This window comes from Palaemon carinicauda, chromosome 16, assembly GCF_036898095.1.
Source record: "Palaemon carinicauda isolate YSFRI2023 chromosome 16, ASM3689809v2, whole genome shotgun sequence".
Lineage (NCBI taxonomy): Eukaryota > Metazoa > Arthropoda > Malacostraca > Decapoda > Palaemonidae > Palaemon > Palaemon carinicauda.
The window spans coordinates 5,217,707-5,238,460 of NC_090740.1; the positions used below are offsets into that span (position 1 = coordinate 5,217,707).

Here is a 20,754-nt window from a genome sequence, read left to right on the forward strand (position 1 = left end):
GCAAGACTGAGGAGAGTCGCAGTACCTGTTCTCAGTCAAACAGAGCTTTCAGCCCTACCTTGGAACGTTTCCTAGTTCTCCTTTCCTCATTGACCTGTCTATAGTCCGAACGGTCGCCTCTGAATAAGTTCCATGTGGGGCGGTCCAAGTTCCGGTGGCTTCAGGCAACGTTTAACCGGACTTCCTGGCCCCTATGGGACCAGCGGAACTATTAGACCTGCAATGGGTGTTGACCTATGGAGCCTCTTGATGGTAGTGGATATTCTCGTCCTTTCCCCACATTCTTGATGCTGTTCTCGGACTCGTCAAAGGAGAGGGGGGGGGGGCATGTTCCGGTCCAGGCCTATGGTCAAGACCTGAAGGATACCCCTCCATCATTCAGGCAGGCTTAGGGGCCGTAGTCTGGCCCCTCTACAGATCCTACAGCTCCTGCCGAGTCGCCCCGTGCGCGTCGACTTCATGATTCTGGCGTGTTCTAACCAGCAGGGGACGCATTTTCACACCTTCACATCTTGCTGTAGAGATACCGGGATGATTGAGATTCTCTCAATACCACCATCGGCTCTCTCATTCCAGGCAGGGGAATGTTCTCTCCGACTATCCGAGCAGAGCCTCGTAGAGAGAGTGTACCTGGGGGTCTTTGACCTTGAGTAACCAGCAAGTCCTGGTCTGGGGGACCTGATCGCGACAGCTTGGAACCTCAAGCTTCCGCTGTTCTTCCCCCCAGTCTCGGACCCCGAGACTTTGGCAAGATGCATTCCGGTGATGGTGGGACAACTTCGACGCCTGCGTCTTCCCTCCTTTTTGTCTGTGGACAATGGGTCTCAACAAGACCAGGTTGTTTGTCAACCTTTCAATGGGAGAGCTCCACTGGGACTATGCGCAGAACGGTTTCTGGACCCTTTGCTTCCCCTGACGGAACTCCCGGGAGAGCTTCTCCCACGGCGCAGACTACTCAAACAACCACACTGCGACATCCCTCCCGAACCGGGGCGTCGCTTCGGCTTCATGCCTGGAGACACTACGCCTCCTCCTCATGAAGAGACAACCCGCTACAGTCGCGGTACGGAGGTCGCGTCATCTGCGATAGTCAACCGCAGGGGTCTTCCAGGCAAAGTGAAGAGTCTTCGGTGGTTGGTGCCGTGGGAGATATACCTCTTCCCTTGAGGGCTCTTCTCCAGCAATAACTGTCTTATTGCCTTTCGGCGGGAGGAAACTCCTTTCCGCTCTCGGCAATGAAGCCTGTCGCTCAGCCTTTCCCTGACCTTCAGGCTTAAAGGAATAACTTTTTCCTGCCCGCTGGATCTTTCCTCGCTCATGCGAAGCTACGATCGTCCCTGCCCTAGTCGGAGGAAGACCTCCAACTTGGAGCATGGCTCGAACTTTTAGTCCTTTAAGAGATCTTCTCAAGACCCTTTACGACAGGCCTCGGATTGTATTCCGCCTTGGGTCTCCTGTGCTCACTCTGGCCACGGCCAGTGTGTAAGCAATCTTCTTGGTCTCGTACGACTCCCTCTTTCTAAGAAAGAGGGAAGGCAACATTCAGGTTTGCTCCTGAGTTGTTGGCTAGACTCAAAATCTGGGGGTCCCGGCCCTTTGGTCCAATTCCTTCAAGATTTCGAGTCTCCATTCTGTATCTGATGTCCCAAGACCTTCTCTTTCTTGCCAGTAAAGGAATCGAGAGGTTAGCTTTGGGAACAGCTGCAGTTTGTCCTCAGTTGCAGCCGATTTGGGAGCACAAGGAGGACACGGGGGAGAGTCACCAGTATACCTCTTCAGCCCGGACTCAAGGACATTCATCTCGACCTGTCTCCAGACCCTCCCCCGTCACGTCGCCCTACAGCACGATGTTGGATACATCGCAACGTCCCTCGCCTTCGAGTAATACTACTCTGTGACGCAGGTGCTACAAGCTGGAGTCTGGAAGCGTCTAATGACCTTCGCAGCCTGCTTCCTGCAGGGCGTGACCCACAGGAGTCTCGATACGTTTTCTATCGCTCTGTGGTGGCTACACAACAGCTGGTCTAACCTCAGGCTCCATTTTGGACAGGTAGCAGAAGGTTGAGGGCATTGTTATCAGGTTTTAGTCTGCATGAACGAAAGAAGTATGTCTGGCCCTTATTTCTTTCTTCATCATCCCCTCTACGGGGAGGCAGCATCCTGGTCTCTGCATAGCTGACCTCGAACCTCTGCAGGTAAACCATGCTTCCTTGTGTTCCGAGTATTGAGTCAATACTGTCGCGTCCCCCATACCCTGACGAGGTGGTATTGGGAACGTCCTAACCCAGAGTTCCTTCTGGAACTCCAGGTCAACTGCCTAGGACGGGTCACACTTCTTCCTTCACACACAAGCTTATGTAGGCCACACGGTTCCTTGCAGAGCAAGGAACTTGTGAGGTGCAGGGACTCCTTTTCTCGAGTGCGACTCACTCGGATTCTGAGTCTCCGGGTAAAGCCAAAGCCAGTATGGCTGGGGACTTTCCACCCTACCTCATGGGTAAGTCACCCATTGTAAATAGCGTGGTTTGTATTTCGGTTACGGAACAAATGACAAATTCGAAGATAATTTGTATTTTTCCTAACCATACAAACCTTAGCTATTTACACATATTTGCCCGCCAGCCCTGTCCCCCAAGACAAGTCCTACCTCTAAGTGAAAGTGAGCATTCATCTGTGTGTGAGGGGGGGAGGGGTAGCTAGCTACCACTCCCTACCTCCCCGCTAACTAGCGCGGGGGTAATACACCCTCGTTGAATTCTAATGGCTCGCCATTTCAGCTGCGCTAAAAGGTAAACCCATTGTAAATAGCTAAGGTTTGTATGGTTAGGAAAAATACAAATTATCTTCGAATTTGTCATATTACTTGTTACTATTTACTCATGTGTCATTCCTTGCTAAGGTTATTAAAAGCTTGGTAGGAGTTATCACCTTCACTCCTTTACAGGACCAGATGTTCTGACATTTCCTGGTTAAACCAGCCCAAATTTGACTTCAAAGGTACTCCTTCCCTTAAGGATGAGCCTCTCTTATTATAGGACACTAATTGTATTTTTGTGCAGGTACATATCACATCTTAAAAATTAAAATTTTTTCAAACGATACAAAGCTGAGGTCTATAAGTTAACCACACTAGAAGTTTCAGACTTAAGGTCAAAATTGACTGTCTAGCTTACTGATAGTTAAATGGGGGCATCCCCACCTCCTGTCCTTAGTTATAAATAGCTTGTTAAATTTTTTACAGGCCTGAAAGGGGGCTATTAAAAGTAGTCAGATTTGTATATATCAGAAAAATACAACTTAGTTTAGAAAATTTTGATTCCTTTTCACTTTTTTGTGTTCTAAGCTTGCACTGCAAAGCAAAGATCACAGGAATATTAAGTAAGTATTGAAATACTATAACAAAATTTTATTAAGAAAATTTGTTTGTAATAAGTCAACATAAAATAGTACACCCACCACAGACAATGTTTGATACCAGGTGAAACAAAAGATGTTATGATATCCACTCTCAGTGAAGGATATCAAAAATATTTGTTAACTCATGTAGATTCTACCCCAAAATTTTTTAGTTATTTAGAGAAGTGAAATTGCTATTTGAAAGAGAAAATTTAGGTAATAATCATGAAAAATCATTTCATTATTAATGATACTTTCAGGAAAACTATTTTATTTAGCCTAGTTTTTATCTTATCTACTTTTTTGATATACGCTTATGGCTTATATACTTTATGAAAAGGTTCTCTGTTTTTCCATAAACTTTTAAGGAAACGTACTCAAAAGTTTTATTTGTACACTAACAAACAATCTATTTTCTTACAGATGCTAAGGAAAGATGCACCAAAGGTTTTGTTTTGTGAACTTATAGTTTTCAATATTAATCTTACCCGGTGATCATGTAGCTGCAGCTCTGCTGCCCGACAGAAAAAACCTACGGGCGGGATACGCCAGCGATCGCTATACAGGTGGGGGTGTACAACAACAGCGCCATCTGTCGAGTAGGTACTCAGGTACTTCTTGTCAACAAGATCCAATTTTCTCTCTGTCGTGCCACCGGCAAGACCTACTTGATACGCTGTTGTTTCTGGAGTTGATTTTCACGCTATTTGGTGATGTATTCTCTCTAGTTATTAGCTTTCGCTGTACAGGAGTTATCATCAATACCTTATCAAGCTTTATTGATTAGATTTTGGATTATTTGTTGACGACTTGGATAGATTTTGGATTTCCCCCTTTGACTAATTCAAGATGTCTGACCCTACTCAAGTCCCCAAGTACAGGCAGTGTAGCGCTAGGGACTGTTCTAGGCGTCTTCCGAAGGCCTCTATCGATCCTCACACCGTTTGTTCCAATTGTAGGGGTAAAACCTGTCAATTGGAAGATCGATGTGAGGAATGCGCTGGGCTTTCGGAATTCGATTTTCAAGAATTCCTTAAGAATGCACGTAGGCTAGAGAAGGATAGGATCAGGAGGAGTTCGTCTCGCTCTTTTGATTTTTCCTCTCCCCATGCCCCTCAACCTATTCCTTCCCCTGTAGTGGTTACACCCGACCCTTCTACTAGCTCTCAGCAACCCTCGATGGCGGACATGATGCGTGCCATTCAGGCTCTTGGTGACAGAGTTGAGTCATTAGCGAATGACCGCAATCAACTCTTAGCCGACGTCAAAGAGTTGAAGGAGAAAAGTGCAGTGGGAAGTGTAGTGAGTGCAAGTGCTGTGAAAAGTGTCAGTGTTACGCATGAGGGTGCATCTGTTCGTGCCAGTCGTCCTCCCAGTCCGGGACCTCTTGCAAGCTCCCAAGCCCAGGGGAGAAGCAATGTCGAAGGACCAAAGGGTTCGACAGGCCTTGATCAGCGTACAGATGTACCCTCAGTGGTTGCGGACGTATCTTGCAGAGATCGTCCCACCCACAAACAGACGAGTGAGCCCATTCATTCCTCGTCTGCGGAAGAAGTTTCTCGTCAGAAACGCTGGACCAAGGTCTCACGACCTCTCAAGCGCAAGGTCCCTTCCGAGCGAGTCCAACGGCCCAGGTGTAGCCACTGGGTCAGTTCGGACTCGCCGCAGTCTTCCGAAGACTGCACACCTCCCAAGAGAGGTAGAGTTGTTCCGCAGCAGGCAATCACTCCGTCTGTTGCTGCACCAACCGCTGTAGACCCTAAGTGGTCTTTGCTGCAGTCTATGCAGACTCAGCTAGCTTCCTTCATGCAGGAGTATCGTGCTGAGAAGGTTGACGCTGCACCCGTTAACCCACAACCTGCCACGGTTGTGCGCTCAGCTGACACTGCGGCTGCCTGCTCCCACACTCCGGCTGTGAGAGCTCCACCACCGATGCGCAGTCGACCCTGCCAGACGCATGTTGACGTTAGCCGACGTGCGGCACCCTCCGTTGACATGCGTGAGCTACCGCATCAGCAGTGGGAAGGTGCTGTCAAGCTGCCGTGTTTTGACGCAATGCGGCAGTCTCCGCAACCCACGGCAGTCCCCACCACGCACCACCACTCCGCTTTTGTTGTTGCCAGCTCTCAGACTGACCAGCAGCGGCATGATGTTGGATCCAGTGCAGCTACGCATGCACCCGTGCTGCCGGATTCAGCCGTTCAGCTTTCTTCTCCTCCTTTGCCGCTTCCTCCTCAGCATTCGGATGAAGGAATCTCTGATGACGACGAAGCTGCTCATTTGGACGATCAACACTCCGACATAGATGAACCCAAGACTACGCCTCCCTCCTTAGACTTTAGGAAAGTCCTTGCTCTGTTTAGGGAGTTGTATCCGGACCAGTTTGTGTCTGCAGCCCCACGCTCACCTCCCTCTGAGTTCGCTTTAGGCATGCAGTCAGCAGCTCCTGCCTTTACGAAGCTCGTACTCGTGCGCTCATCCAAGAGAGCTTTAAGGGTAGTGGGAGAGTGGTTGCAGGCCAAGAAGCAACTTGGGAAGACGTCCTTCATCTTCCCCCCCACCAAGCTTGCTTCCAAATCTAGCGTCTGGTATGCCACGGGAGAAGATCTCGGCTTGGGAGTTCCTGCCTCTGCCCAGGGCGACTTCTCAAGTCTGGTAGACTCTCCCCGCAGACTGGCTATGAGACGCTCCAAGATTTGCTGGACCTTTTCGGACATGGACCATCTTTTGAAGGGAGTTTTCCGTGCGTTTGAGATCTTCAACTTCCTGGACTGGTGTTTGGGAGCGTTGAGCAGAAAGACCTCCCCTTCGGATAAGGACTCTGCCATGCTCATCATGTCATGCATGGACAAAGCCATTCGGGATGGATCTGGCGAGCTTGCGGCTTCTTTCGTGTCTGGAGTTCTTAAGAAGCGAGATCACCTTTGCTCCTTCTTGTCGGCGGGGATCACACCATGTCAGAAGTCAGAGCTGATGTTTGCTCCGCTTTCCAAGTGTCTCTTTCCTGAAGAGCTGATCAAGGGGATTGCCGCCTCGTTGATCCAGAAAGACACCCATGACCTGGTGGCGTCATCCGCACGTAAAGTCACAGCTTTACCTTCCGTGCCTAGACCTAGGATGGACACACCAGCGTCTAGGTTCATTCCGCCCTTTCGTGGCAGAACCTCCAGCAGAGGAGGTACCCGTGCCGATAGTCAACGTGGCAAAAAGAAGAAGGGTTCCAAGTCCTCAAAAGGCAGAGTCTGACTGCCATCTTCTCCAGACAGCAGTGGGAGCCAGGCTCAAGAACTACTGGCAGGCCTGGGAGAACAGGGGTGCAGACGCACAGTCTGTGAAGTTACTCAGAGAGGGGTACAGGATTCCATTCTTGCGCAAGCCCCCTCTAGCAACAACTCCCATCGACCTCTCTCCCAGGTACAGAGAGGAGGACAAGAGGCTAGCTTTACAGCAAGAGGTGTCTCTCTTGCTACAAAAGGGAGCGGTAGTCATAGTCCGGGACCATCAATCCCCGGGCTTCTACAACCGTCTCTTCTTAGTAGCGAAGAAGACAGGAGGGTGGAGACCGGTGCTGGACGTCAGTGCTCTAAATGTCTTTGTCACCAAGCAGACGTTCACCATGGAGACGACGAAGTCGGTGCTAGCATCGGTCAGGAAGGAAGACTGGATGGTCTCGTTAGACCTAAAGGACGCGTACTTTCACGTCCCCATCCACCCAGATTCCCAACATTTCCTAAGGTTCGTCTTTGGGAGGGTGGTTTACCAGTTCCAAGCCCTGTGCTTTGGCCTAAGCACGGCACCTCTAGTGTTTACCAAGCTGATGAGGAATATTGCCAAATTCCTGCATTTAGCAGACATCAGAGCCTCCCTCTATTTGGACGACTGGCTTTTAAGAGCTGCGTCAAGTCGTCGCTGTCTGGAGAATCTCAAATGGACTATGGATCTGACCAAGGAATTGGGTCTCCTGGTCAATACAGTATAGAAAAGTCCCAACTCGTCCCATCCCAAACTATAGTCTATCTAGGTATGGAGATTCAGAGTCAAGCTTTTCGGGCTTTTCCGTCGGCCCCCAGAATCAGTCAAGCCCAAGAATGCATCCAGAGCATGCTGAAAAGGAACCGATGTTCAGTCAGACAGTGGATGAGTCTAATAGGGACGCTTTCATCGCTGGACCAGTTCATCGCGTTAGGGAGACTCCACCTCCGACCCCTTCAGTATCACCTAGCTGCTCACTGGAGAAAGGACATGACGCTAGAAGCGGTCTCAGTTCCTATATCTGAAGAGATGAAGTCTGCACTGACTTGGTGGAAGAACAACATTCTTCTCAAGGAAGGTCTACCACTGGCTGTTCAGACCCCCGACCACCTTCTCTTCTCGGACGCATCGGACACGGGCTGGGGTGCGACACTGGACGGTCGGGAATGCTCGGGCACGTGGAATCCGGATCAAAGAGCACTTCACATCAACTGCAAGGAGCTACTGGCAGTTCATCTGGCCTTGAGAAGCTTCAAGTCCCTCCTTCTAGGCAAGGTGGTGGAGGTGAACTCCGACAACACTACAGCCTTGGCGTACATCTCCAAGCAAGGAGGGACTCATTCGAGGACGTTGTTCGAGATCGCAAGGGACCTCCTCACCTGGTCAAGAGATCGAAAGATATCGCTTGTAACGAGGTTCATTCAAGGTGACATGAACGTCATGGCAGACCGCCTCAGCCGGAAGGGTCAGATCATCCCTACAGAATGGACCCTTCACAAGAATGTTTGCAACAGACTATGGGCCCTGTGGGGTCAGCCCACCATAGATCTGTTCGCTACCTCGATGACCAAGAGGCTCCCAAATTATTGCTCACCGATTCCGGACCCAGCAGCAGTTCACGTAGATGCCTTTCTTCTGGATTGGTCCCATCTAGACCTTTATGCGTTCCCCCCGTTCAAGATTGTCAACAAGGTACTGCAGAAGTTCGCCTCTCACGAAGGGACAAGGTTGACGTTGGTTGCTCCCCTCTGGCCCGCGAGAGAATGGTTCACCGAGGTACTGCAATGGCTAGTAGACGTTCCCAGGACTCTTCCTCTAAGAGTGGACCTTCTGCGTCAGCCGCACGTAAAGAAGGTACACCCAAGCCTCCACGCTCTTCGTCTGACTGCCTTCAGACTATCGAAAGACTCTCAAGAGCTAGAGGCTTTTCGAAGGAGGCAGCCAGAGCGATTGCCAGAGCAAGGAGGACATCCACTCTCAAGGTCTACCAGTCAAAATGGGAAGTCTTCCGAAGCTGGTGCAAGGCGAATTCAGTATCCTCAACCAGTACCTCTGTAACGCAGATAGCTGACTTCCTTTTACACCTAAGGAAGGTAAGATCCCTATCAGCTCCTACGATCAAAGGTTACAGAAGCATGTTGGCAGCAGTCTTCCGCCACAGAGGCTTAGATCTTTCCACCAACAAAGATCTACAGGACCTCCTTAAGTCTTTTGAGACCTCAAAGGAGCGTCGGTTAGCCACACCAGGTTGGAACTTAGACGTGGTTTTAAGGTTCCTGATGTCAGCAAGGTTCGAACTGCTTCAATCAGCCTCTTTTAAAGATCTCACTTTGAAGACTCTTTTCCTCGTTTGCTTAGCAACAGCTAAAAGAGTCAGTGAGATACACGCCTTCAGCAGGAACATAGGATTTACATCTGAAACGGCTACATGTTCCTTACAGCTTGGTTTTTTAGCTAAAAACGAGCTCCCTTCTCGTCCTTGGCCCAAATCGTTCGAGATTCCAAGTCTGTCCAGTTTGGTTGGAAACGAACAAGAGAGAGTCCTATGCCCAGTAAGAGCTCTTAAGTACTATTTAAGACGTACGAAGCCATTACGAGGACAATCAGAAGCTTTATGGTGTTCTATTAAGAAACCTGCTTTACCGATGTCGAAGAACGCAGTCTCTTATTACATCAGACTTTTGATTAGAGAAGCCCATTCTCATCTGAATGAGGAAGACCATGCTTTGCTGAAGGTAAGGACACATGAAGTTAGAGCTGTTGCTACTTCAGTGGCCTTCAAACAAAACAGATCTCTGCAGAGTGTAATGGATGCAACCTATTGGAGAAGCAAGTCAGTGTTCGCATTATTTTACCTTAAAGATGTCCAGTCTCTTTACGAGAACTGCTACACCCTGGGACCATTCGTAGCAGCGAGTGCAGTAGTAGGTGAGGGCTCAACCACTACATTCCCATAATCCCATAACCTTTTTTAATCTTTCTCTTGAAATGCTTTTTATTATTGTTTTTGGGTTGTACGGAAGGCTAAGAAGCCTTTCGCATCCTGGTTGATTTGGCGGGTGGTCAAATTCTTTCTTGAGAAGCGCCTAGATTAGAGGTTGTGATGAGGTCCTTTAGTATGGGTTGCAGCCCTTCATACTTCAGCACCTAGGAGTCGCTCAGCATCCTAAGAGGATCGCGAGGCTCAGTAAGGAAGACGTACTTAAAAAGGCAGAGTAATTGTTCAAGTCGACTTCCTTACCAGGTACTTATTAATTTTATGTTTGTTATTTTGAATAACTGCTAAAATGAAATACGGGATACTTAGCTTCTATTGTTAACATGTATGCTGGTCTCCACCCACCCCCCTGGGTGTGAATCAGCTACATGATCACCGGGTAAGATTAATATTGAAAAATTTTATTTTCCTTAGTAAAATAAATTTTTGAATATACTTACCCGGTGATCATGAATTAAAGGACCCTCCCTTCCTCCCCATAGAGACCCAGTGGACCGAGGAGAAAATTGGTTCTTGTTGACAAGAAGTACCTGAGTACCTACTCGACAGATGGCGCTGTTGTTGTACACCCCCACCTGTATAGCGATCGCTGGCGTATCCCGCCCGTAGGTTTTTTCTGTCGGGCAGCAGAGCTGCAGCTACATGATCACCGGGTAAGTATATTCAAAAATTTATTTTACTAAGGAAAATAACATATTTTTTTTGTTACAGATTCTGCAAGTAGAAGTCTTTCTGTAAGATTAGATCGATTCTGGCAAGCTTTTTTAGATGATGATGCTCACATTTTGCACATCCCTGCAAGAGAAGACGAAAGACCTTTCGTCCCTTACGTTGGCAATGGTCTTCTAGGCCTTTCTTTAGATCAGGAGAGTCCAATATATATTAGAAATGGGAGGACACTTTCTCTGCCTGTAAACTATCGTCCAGTAACCTTAATGTCTGTTGATGGTAAGTTTTCAAGGGAGATTCATAGCTACAGTTTACATTTCAAGTAGAGTACAGTGTCTACATAATAAAGAGTTGATTGGAGAGAATCTAATGCAACACTGATGTTCATATGTGTATAATTTTAATGAACATTTAATGTTTAATCTTGGTCACAAACTCCTTTAGTAAATCTTCAACATTTTAAATTCATAAAGTCATTACATGTTTAAACATTTTTTATGTAGTCAGTTTATTTTACTGATCGGGTATAGAATTAAAGTAGTTGACATGGTGGTCATTTAGAACTACAGTAATTAATTATGATAATGATAGTAGTAGTAGCTGTAATGACAATGGTTAAAAATTCTTTAAAATAAAGATTTTGAAAATGCTTTATTTTTTTTTTTGGGGGGGGGGGTTAGAATTGCCATATTTAAAAAAACTATTGAAAAATAAAGGGTAGATATGGTTTCCTTTTCACTTTTTCTTCCCCGTCCCTCTATAGGAGCGTCCGTCAAGGAAGCCATTGTAACAGAGTATAAAACTGGAGTTGTGCATCGTCTGCAATCATGGGAGCAGCCAGGTGTAGGATCCATAGACGTAACTTATCAGACTTATGCTCACCGAGCAATGCCAGCTTTGCTTCTGCAAGATATTAAGGTAAACATACTGTAGTGTACTTTTAAATTCTTTTAAAATTATATGTGGTAAATTAAGTTTACCGCCCCTTCATACATTCTAACTTGATTTTTTTATTATTTCGATTCTATTCTACCCCATCCATGTCTCCTTATTTGGTAATTCCCTACCTCTCTTATCATTTGTTACATTTACTTCATTCCCAGTTATTCCTATTCTACCATCCATCATAAAATGTGTCTTTCTGTATCCCATTGAGTCTCATAACTGTGCTTTTGCTAACATTCATTTGTTCCTACGTGTCATGTAAACCCAAATCCTTCAATTAGGTAGACTGATTTAGTGTGAGCTAGAGTCTATTGTTAAAGTTGGATAACAAGCAGTTATCCATCTTGTGAGGCTGAGGGGCGAGAAGCCCAAACCCCTCTCCAGCCAGAGAACTTTCACTTTTGTTTTGGCCGCTGTCGTGTATGGATGTACAGACAGCTCTTGTCGAACTTATTCATTTTCTTTCTCTTTTTCACTAAGTGAATGTTGTTTGTTTGTGATGGAATGGAATCAAAAAGCTTGTTTTTGCCTGGGGGGATGCTGCAACTGGTTTATGGCTAAATTGGTTGTAGAACCACACTTCCTCTATATGATTTGTAGGGAGCATGACTGTTCGCACTGAGTATAGGTCATGGCCTCCTGTACAATGGCAGGCATATGGCCTGAAGGGGAAGAAGCAAGCAAAGTGTTCATTGTGGTCAGACTGGGTAACGTCTAAGAAGACTCCTGGGGAGTTTTTTGCTGCTTCTGTCTCCTTAGGTGGATGCGACAGCTGGTGCTGCCCCTGAATCAGTCCCCGGGGAGTAAGCTGAAGGGAATTGGAATCCTCGGATCTAGATTAGCAAGCTGCTGTGTGGAAACAGCGCATTCACCGTACCCTTTCAGAGATTAGAAGCTCTTCGCCCTCGACCATGCAGGCTGTTGACGACAGGTTCAATTTAAGGAAGTCTTTGGATTCATTAGGTCTCTTAGGTAGGCCCTCCATGACTTTGTTGAGGGAATTGGTAGCTTATGCTACTTCTCTCCTGAGACCTCCTGTGCAAGTGCAAGGAACGGCATGTTTTTTCCACAATTGTTAGGGAGCACATCAGTGCTTGACTCCAGGTTTGAGACTCTTTACGTGATGTGTCTGGTGGTAATTGAGAGGAGATTCTGTTGTGTCCAGTGAGGGCTCTGCGTTACCATCCAAAACAGAACCGACACTTCAGACCTGAATGTATAAGACTTTTCATTAGCACTGGCAGGTCCAAAAGAGAGGTGTCAAGGAACTCTGTTTTGTTTTCTACTGATGAGAGAGTCTAGGAACCAGCTAGGACCAGAGGACAGGGGGTATGGACCCCTCTTATGTCTTCAGGAGAAACTTGTTAGTCGGCCAAGTTTTGTAGGCCAGTGTCAGGAAAAGTCAGACCCCCCTCACAGCCTTTTACTTGTAAAGAGTACTGATACCGATTCCCTCGATGTCTTTGTGCTTGGACCTGTGGTGACTGTTCAGTTACTCGTGTAACCAGCCCAGCTCCCTCACGGGTCAAGGATGCATCTCGTCAATGGTAGCATGTAGATGTAAGTCTAGAGTGATCAATAGTATTACTGGCCCTTCTCCTTCATTCTTCTGTCTTCCTCTCAGGGACCAAGCGGTCAAAACGTTACACGCTGCTCGGACCAGATTCCGGTAAATTTCACTTCGGAGGTTCATTCTTTAAGTGTAAAGAAGTATCTCAAAGAATGAACCTCTGAAGTGAAATTTACCGGAATCTGGTCCGAGCAGCGTGTGTTTCCCACACAGCGGCAAAAGTGTAAAGAAGTATCTCGCCCATCCCCCTTTAGTGAGCAGGGGGATGGTGGATCTTACACCAACCCAATCATCATACTTGGTATTTGTTTCCAACTGACTTCTCCTTTGGAGGAAAGGGATCTCCATGTTGATCAAGTACTGCACATGATGTACATATAGCCCAGGTTCTATCAGCCTCTTATTCATAAGGAAGTCATGAAGGGGTTGCTGGGGTCATCGCTTTGCTGCTCCACAGATTAAGTGGTGATCACTTCCAAGGAAGAAATGAACCTTCCAGTTGGGTTCCAGGGGGTTTCCAACCTACCAAGCACTTAGTATACTTTATTAAAGGACGAGGTTTTGTATGCTGTGTAGGAACAAATGACAAATTTTGATAGCAATTTGTATTTTTCCAAACCATAAAAACCCGAGTCCTTTAATCTAGCTTCCCTTCTCAACCACGCATCTCTGTCCTGGGCTGAAAGGTCAGAATTAATGGCTTGTTATCCGACTTTAATGATTAAGTCTATCTCGCACTGAAACAGTCTCCCCAATGAAAGGAGTCAGGTTTGTATGACTAGGAAAAAACAAATTACTGTAAAAATTTGTGATTTTCAAATTACTCATCTTTTTACCAGTCTGCTACCACACTTTTATCTAACAAAGCATGAGTGTTAGTAGATCTAGGACATTGGATGCTCTGCTCCTGGATCTCTTCATTGACACCGTTTCTTCAATCACTGTATATGCACTTCATTTATAAATTTTGGTGTGTTTTTTTGCTGAGTAAATCTCTCGGATTTCCTGAAGACTTGTCTATCCTGAAGAAGTGCTTGCATTAATTCGTTTTGTTCTTCTCCTGTCTGATCTTCAGTAGTTCAAACTTATCTCAAATAGTTGTTTAAAAACTTAGTTTATTAAATTCCTTTGTCCTTCATCTTAGTCTTGATCTTTGGCACCATAGTTCAATTTGCTCTGACCATCATTTGCAATGTAATCTTTACAGACTATACAATCCACCACACAGTACTGGATTGATTTTATTGTAATAAAAAAATAAATTGTATAAAATTTATCATATTTCTTGATGACAAAGGGTAAAAATCAGAAAAAGACAAAAGAAAAACAAACGAACAACATTTTGGAAATCGATAAAAAATATCTGAAAATTAAAAAGTTTATGCAAAGTTCGTTACAGGCAATTACAGTACAACTTTTTTTTTTCAGATCATCAACCCAACTAGTCAAGATACCCTTGTTGATATTGAACAGATGGGTCTAGGAGATTGGTTAGGGGCTACCACAGATACTGTAAAGTAAGTAGTTATTTTTTAATTTGTTTTATAGTACTTCTAGTGATTTGAACATTTTGTTTTCAATATAATTTTTGTTGAGTTTTTTTGGACAATGGTAAAACCTAATTTTGTATTAATTATAATGTCTGTTCTCTACATCTATCTACTTGGTTCATGAAATTACTTTCTAGATGATGTGATTTGCATCAGCATGTGCTTCAAATATTACATACATACATATACCAAAGGCACTTCTCCCAATTTTGGGGGGTAGCCGACATCAACAAATGAAACATAAAAACAATTAGAATAGCGCCAACGTTATCCCTGTGTGTCGTAAGAGGCGACTAAAAGGGATGGGACGAGGGGGCTGGGAACCCCCTCTCCTGTATAAAAATCCTACGAGGCTTCAAATATTAGAAATTTTAAAAGTTTCTATTTTTCCAAGCTATATAAACCTGAATCCTTCAGAATAGGGGCATTTCTTCAGGAATTCTGGAATGACCATTGCATTATGAATAAGGTAGTTGGTAATGATAGGTGTCGCAAGGGTGAAGTCCTGTCAACCTACCTTTCACAGAATAGCTCCTTTGTCCATATGACTGGGAGGGATGGTTGAGATGTGAAATCTAATTCGAAGGCCCCAGTTTTGAATTGCTATAAAAAAAATATTACTTTTAAAATTTGTATTTTGTCTCTACTTGTATACAAACCTTTTATCCTATAAAATTGGGAGACTTGCTCACTGGTGAGAGGAAGACCCCTAGAATCAAACTGGTAGGTTCTCTTCTTCCTCAGTATGCCATTCTTACTGGTTCTGTACTGGAGCTAGGAAGGGGACTTTAAAAAACCTCCTAAGAGCTAATCATAAGGATGTAGAACCTGTTAGGGCAACGGTGGCTGCTTATTCCAGTGGTTCTCATTGTCTTTGGCACTGCTGACTTTAGCTGTGTGGTTACAGTGACACACAACCTATCAGCTCTTCTGGCTCCTGCTACTCTAGTAGGTTGAGCTATTCCTCTTGGATGTAGCAGGTCACCTGGTAACAGGTGTGTATATTGCTCAAGCTGCTCATATGGTACTGGGTTAGGTACTATTCAGCGCCGCCAGCTCAGCGCCGCCGATTCAGCGCCGCCACTTCAGCGCCTGGTCATTTCAGCGCCAAAAAAAATCAGCGACAGCCATCTCAGCGCTAGAAGAAATTTTAACTCTCTCTCTCTCTCTCTCTCTCTCTCTCTCTCTCTCTCTCTCTCTCTCTCTCTCTCTCTCTCTCTCTCTCTCTCTCTCTTCACACAGTAGTTTGTATAATTTCAGTACCAAACTGCTATTTATTGATCTCGGTGATTCCGTTGTTTAATTAATCTCTCTCTCTCTCTCTCTCTCTCTCTCTCTCTCTCTCTCTCTCTCTCTCTCTCTCTCTCTCTCTCTCTCTCTCCACACAGTAGTTTGTATAGTTTCAGTACCAAACCGCTATTTATTGATCTCGGTGATTCCGTTGTTTAATTAAAATCTCTCTCTCTCTCTCTCTCTCTCTCTCTCTCTCTCTCTCTCTCTCTCTCTCTCTCTCTCTCTCTCTCTTCACACAGTAGTTTGTATAATTTCCGCTCCAAACCGCTACTTATTGATTTTGGTGATTCCGTTGTTTAATTGAAATCTTTAAAGGAAATATTTGTAAACATTTGTAAACCGTGATTTAGTTAAAAAGAAAAAAAAATAATAATCTGCTAAATACAGTCTTTGGGAAACCATGGAGGATACAGTTCAGAGTCAGAGAGGACGAGCGAAGACACAAACAAATGTAAAGTTCTGGAGATCCCATGAAGACGGTAGATTTCGTGCCAGAATTCATACATTAGAAGAAGCTGTTCTAAAGAAAATGAATGATCTCACCCATCCGCCCTCTGCAGTGGCGGTAGAAGTTGAAAAGGCGAAATCGTATGCACGTCAGAAAGCTGAGGACTATTTTAACTATTCAGTAGGATAAATACTTTTTATCAATAAATATTTGTTCAAAATATTTTCTATTGTTTATAAACACAGGAGTATAAATACTTTTAATCAATAAATATTTGTTCAAAACCTTTTCTTTTGTTTATAAACACACACACACAAAACCACACTTCCACGGCGCTGAAACGTCTGGCGCTGAAAAGGCATGGCGCTGAAATGGCTGGTGCTGAGCTGGCGGTGCTGAATCGGTGGCGCTGGGCTGGCGGCGCTGAAATGTCCCTGCCCCTATGGTACTAGAAGCTGTCAGTGCTTCAGCAGTTTACAGACTCCATTACCTTTACTAAATAGAACTTTTTATGCACTAAAGACAAAATCTAGTAATTTGTCCAAGATTGTGGAAACTGCAAAAATAAGTCGTCTCAGTAACATTTAGAGATGACTTAAAACAAGAAGTAGGAACTTTTCTCAATTACAGTAACTTATTTGAATATCTTGCCACAATAGTTTCCATATATTTTATGCTTCTCTAGGCAAGGAACTCATTCAGAAGACATGTTAGCTCATTTAGTCAAGAAAAATACACAAGGTTAAGATTACAATTGAGCCAGGCTCATCAGCAATAAAAATATGACCTTTAGCTTCCTTAGGTTATGTAGAAAATGTTCGTGCTATAATAATGGTATAGGAAAGGTTGGTCACAACAACTACTACCTTGGAACTCAGTGGTCCGAAAAGCAGAAAGGTTGCGCAATTAGCAAAGGTAACGCGATAAGAAGAAAACAACTGCTATGCAAAACTTAAAGAGTTAGCCTAGTGTTTCCAGTGTTCTCTGGATTTACCCTGAATTAAATTTAAACAATGCATAAAGATATTACAAAACATTGTACATTATTACTTTACGTTTCTGATTTCTATTCAGAGCAGTCAGTTAATAGCTGACATAACTTTAAAAGAAGAGGGAATATGAGTGAACAACACCCCTCCATATACACAAACACAATACTTTACTGTACTGTAGCAGTCAGATGTTTATGTTACACAAAGCCTGAAAGAATTTTAATTACAGTGTGATTTATTAGTAAAAAATGAGCTATTTAAATTCAATTTTTATCTTATTAAACACCTTCAACGAGATGAACTGAAGAGGAAGAGGCATATGATTGTGTCATCGACTAAGTTGGCTGCCATCAACCATCAAATAGTGTGGTGGTTTCCAGAGTGGGAGGCATTTTGCGGGGGCAGAAAAAGGGAAGTTTTCATTTAGGGGTTAGACGTCGACAGCTTGGAGTAGAAGTAATATGAACATCAGGGGATTTTCATGAAGAATAAGTCATCTTTAGCAGTGTTATGCAAAAAATAGCAGTTCCCCATTCTGAGATTTAATGAGTAACATGATAAGTAAAAAAAACCTCTTCTAATAAGTCTTGATAGTCTGATCCATTACTTGCCTCCTGCATGTAGAGAATTTCCATTGTACAGTAATTCAATACAGTTACATCACCGGTTATCTTAATTGTATTGTTGAGTCAAATAGAGATATGGTTTCAAGTATAATTCATGTAAAAGAAATTTACTGATGTTTCACTCTTATTTCCAATTTGAATATTTTATAATTTTTTATTTCTTTTCAGGTTGCAGCATGGTGAAGGAGATCACGAATACACAATTATAAAGGGGTTTGTTGAAGTACCTGAAACAACCAATATCGTACCTATTGCTATCGTGACGCTGAAAGTTCCGTCAAGCTTAGAGGTACTGTGCAGATTTGTGAGATCTAATTTTAACCATATTAAGTTTGAAAAATATCCCTTAACAAATCTCATCCTACCTTCCTTGCCATACAGATACAGTATTTTCAACCGTATGTCGTTTTATGAGGCTCGATGTCTTAAAGAAATACAGTATGATATAGAATAGAGTTAAACCATGCTATGTAATCATACTATACTTGAACTTATTCATGAAATTGCAGTACACTACACTAATGAGAATGTTGAAATATGTTATTTATTTTACCATAATCATAAATCAAATGATAATGTCTTTTTATATATTTTGAAGGTAACCAGAATATAAAATGAGAAGCAATTGTTTCAAAGCAACTAGAGTTAATGTGGCACGCTTGATATACTTACAATCCTCAAATTTCTTGTATATAGCCTCAAGCATTTCATATTTCCATCTTGTTACTCATTTCATTGTTTTAAACATGTGCTCTATAACTCATCATGGTCCCAGCGCTAGAGTTTTTCCCCATATTCCATTGATCTATCCATCAAAGATTTGTGTGCATCCACAACATACTAACAGAAGCTTTAATCTTATTGAAATTTTTGTGGCTGGACTTTAACCCTTTAACCCCCAGGCTATTTGGAAATTTCCAACCCTTAACCCCCAGGGGGTTATTTTTTTCCCAGCACATTTTGCAGTATATATTTTTTTAAATTGCTCTAACAGCCTTAATTTTTGTCATAGAGAGGTCAGGTTGGTCTCATTCTCTTGGAAAATGCCTGAATTTTTTCAAAAAATTATCAAAAATAGGAAAAAAAAATTTTTTATAGCATTTTTTTTGCAAGGACGTACCGGTACGTCCATGGGGGTAAAGGGATGGCTTTTGTGAAATGTACCAGTACGTCCTTTGGGGGTAAAAGAGTTAAGGAATGAACTATACAGTACTACTCCCAAGGTACCTCTTTAAATTTTTCATGCTGGCAAAAATGACAAATACGTTGGTCCAGACTTGTCCTTGGACTAGGAAATGTGTACCAAGAATGCAGTAGAATTTGTGAAACAGCTAGCTTGCCTTGGTCTTGATTTATTTGCCTAGCTAGGCTTATTAACCTTTTTACCCCCAAAGGACGTACTGGTACGTTTCACAAAAGCCATCCCTTTACCCCCATGGACGTACCGGTACGTCCTTGCAAAAAAATGCTATAAAAGTTATTTTTTTTATATTTTTGATAATTTTTTGAGAAAATTCAGGCATTTTCCAAGAGAATGAGACCAACCTGACCTCTCTATGACAAAAATTAAGGCTGTTAGAGCAATTTAAAAAAAATATACACCAAAATGTGCTGGGGAAAAAATAACCCCCTGGGCCTGGGGGTTAAGGGTTGGAAATTTCCAAATAGCCTGGGGGTAAAAGGGTTAATCCTCAGATACAAAAGAAAAAGAGAGAAAAAAAGGAGAGAAACCTTTGCTATGTCTATTCAGAGCTATAAGTATCTGCCCTGGGGTAATAAACTTCTTTGGCTAGAGTTTCTTCACTTTCCTTATTCATTAGCACATCCAAGTTAGAAGCAGTAAAAGATATTTTTCAATATTTAACTTAGCCGGTGATTATAATAGCTGCAACTCTGTTGCCCGACAGACAACTCTACGGTAAAAACTCGCCAGCGATCGCTACACAGGTTGCGGGTGTGCCCAACAGCGCCATCTGTCGTCCAGATACCCAGTACTCAATGTAAACAAAGACTCAATTTTCTCTCTGTCGAGCTATCGACAAGACGTACTTACACCAAAGCCTCCACGCTCTTCGTCTGACTGCCTTCAGACTATCGAAAGACTCTCGAGAGCTAGAGGCTTTTCGAAGGAGGCAGCCAGTGCGATTGCTAGAGCAAGGAGAACATCCACCCTTAGAGTCTACCAATCGAAGTGGGAAGTCTTCCGAAACTGGTGCAAGTCAGTATCTGTATCCTCGACCAGTACCTCTGTAGCTCAGATAGCTGACTTTCTCTTATACCTGAGAAAAGAACGATCACTTTCAGCTCCCACTATCAAGGGCTACAGAAGCATGTTGGCATCGGTCTTCCGGCATAGAGGCTTAGATTTTTCCAACAATAAAGATCTACAGGACCTCCTTAAGTCTTTTGAGACCACGAAGGAGCGTCGTTTGGTTACACCTGGTTGGAATTTAGACGTGGTACTAAGATTCCTCATGTCAGACAGGTTTGAGCCGCTACAATCAGCCTCCCTGAAAGATCTCACCTTAAAGACACTTTTCCTGGTATGCTTAGCCACAGCTAAAAGAGTCAGTGAGATTCATGCCTTCAGCAAGAACATCGGATTTTCGTCAGAAAAAGCTACATGTTCTCTACAACTTGGTTTTCTAGCCAAAAATGAGCTACCTTCTCGACCTTGGCCGAAATCGTTCGATATTCCCAGCTTATCGAATATGGTAGGCAATGAACTAGAAAGAGTCTTATGCCCTGTGAGAGCTCTTAAGTTCTATTTAAAACGAACTAAACCTTTACGAGGCCTATCTGAAGCTTTATGGTGTTCAGTTAAGAAACCATCTTTGCCTATGTCAAAGAATGCTTTATCCTATTTTATCAGACTGTTAATACGAGAAGCTCATTCCCATCTGAGTGAGGAAGACCAAGCATTGCTGAAGGTAAGGACACACGAAGTTAGAGCTGTCGCAACTTCCGTGGCCTTTAAGCAAAATAGATCTCTGCGAAGTATAATGGACGCAACCT

The 20,754-nt window shown here is 43.9% G+C and overlaps 1 protein-coding gene across 3 annotated transcripts in view; it reads left to right on the forward strand.

The window, feature by feature from the left end:
- LOC137655641 (uncharacterized protein KIAA2013 homolog) overlaps positions 1–20,754 on the forward strand; it is a 77,852-nt gene that overhangs the window by 14,925 nt on the left and 42,173 nt on the right. For all 3 annotated transcript variants that reach the window (XM_068389566.1, XM_068389568.1, XM_068389567.1), the window contains exons 4-7: positions 10,358–10,594; positions 11,079–11,233; positions 14,259–14,347; positions 17,908–18,028. In XM_068389566.1, the coding sequence (XP_068245667.1) occupies positions 10,358–10,594; positions 11,079–11,233; positions 14,259–14,347; positions 17,908–18,028 (602 nt within the window). The remainder of the gene's footprint in view (positions 1–10,357; positions 10,595–11,078; positions 11,234–14,258; positions 14,348–17,907; positions 18,029–20,754) is intronic.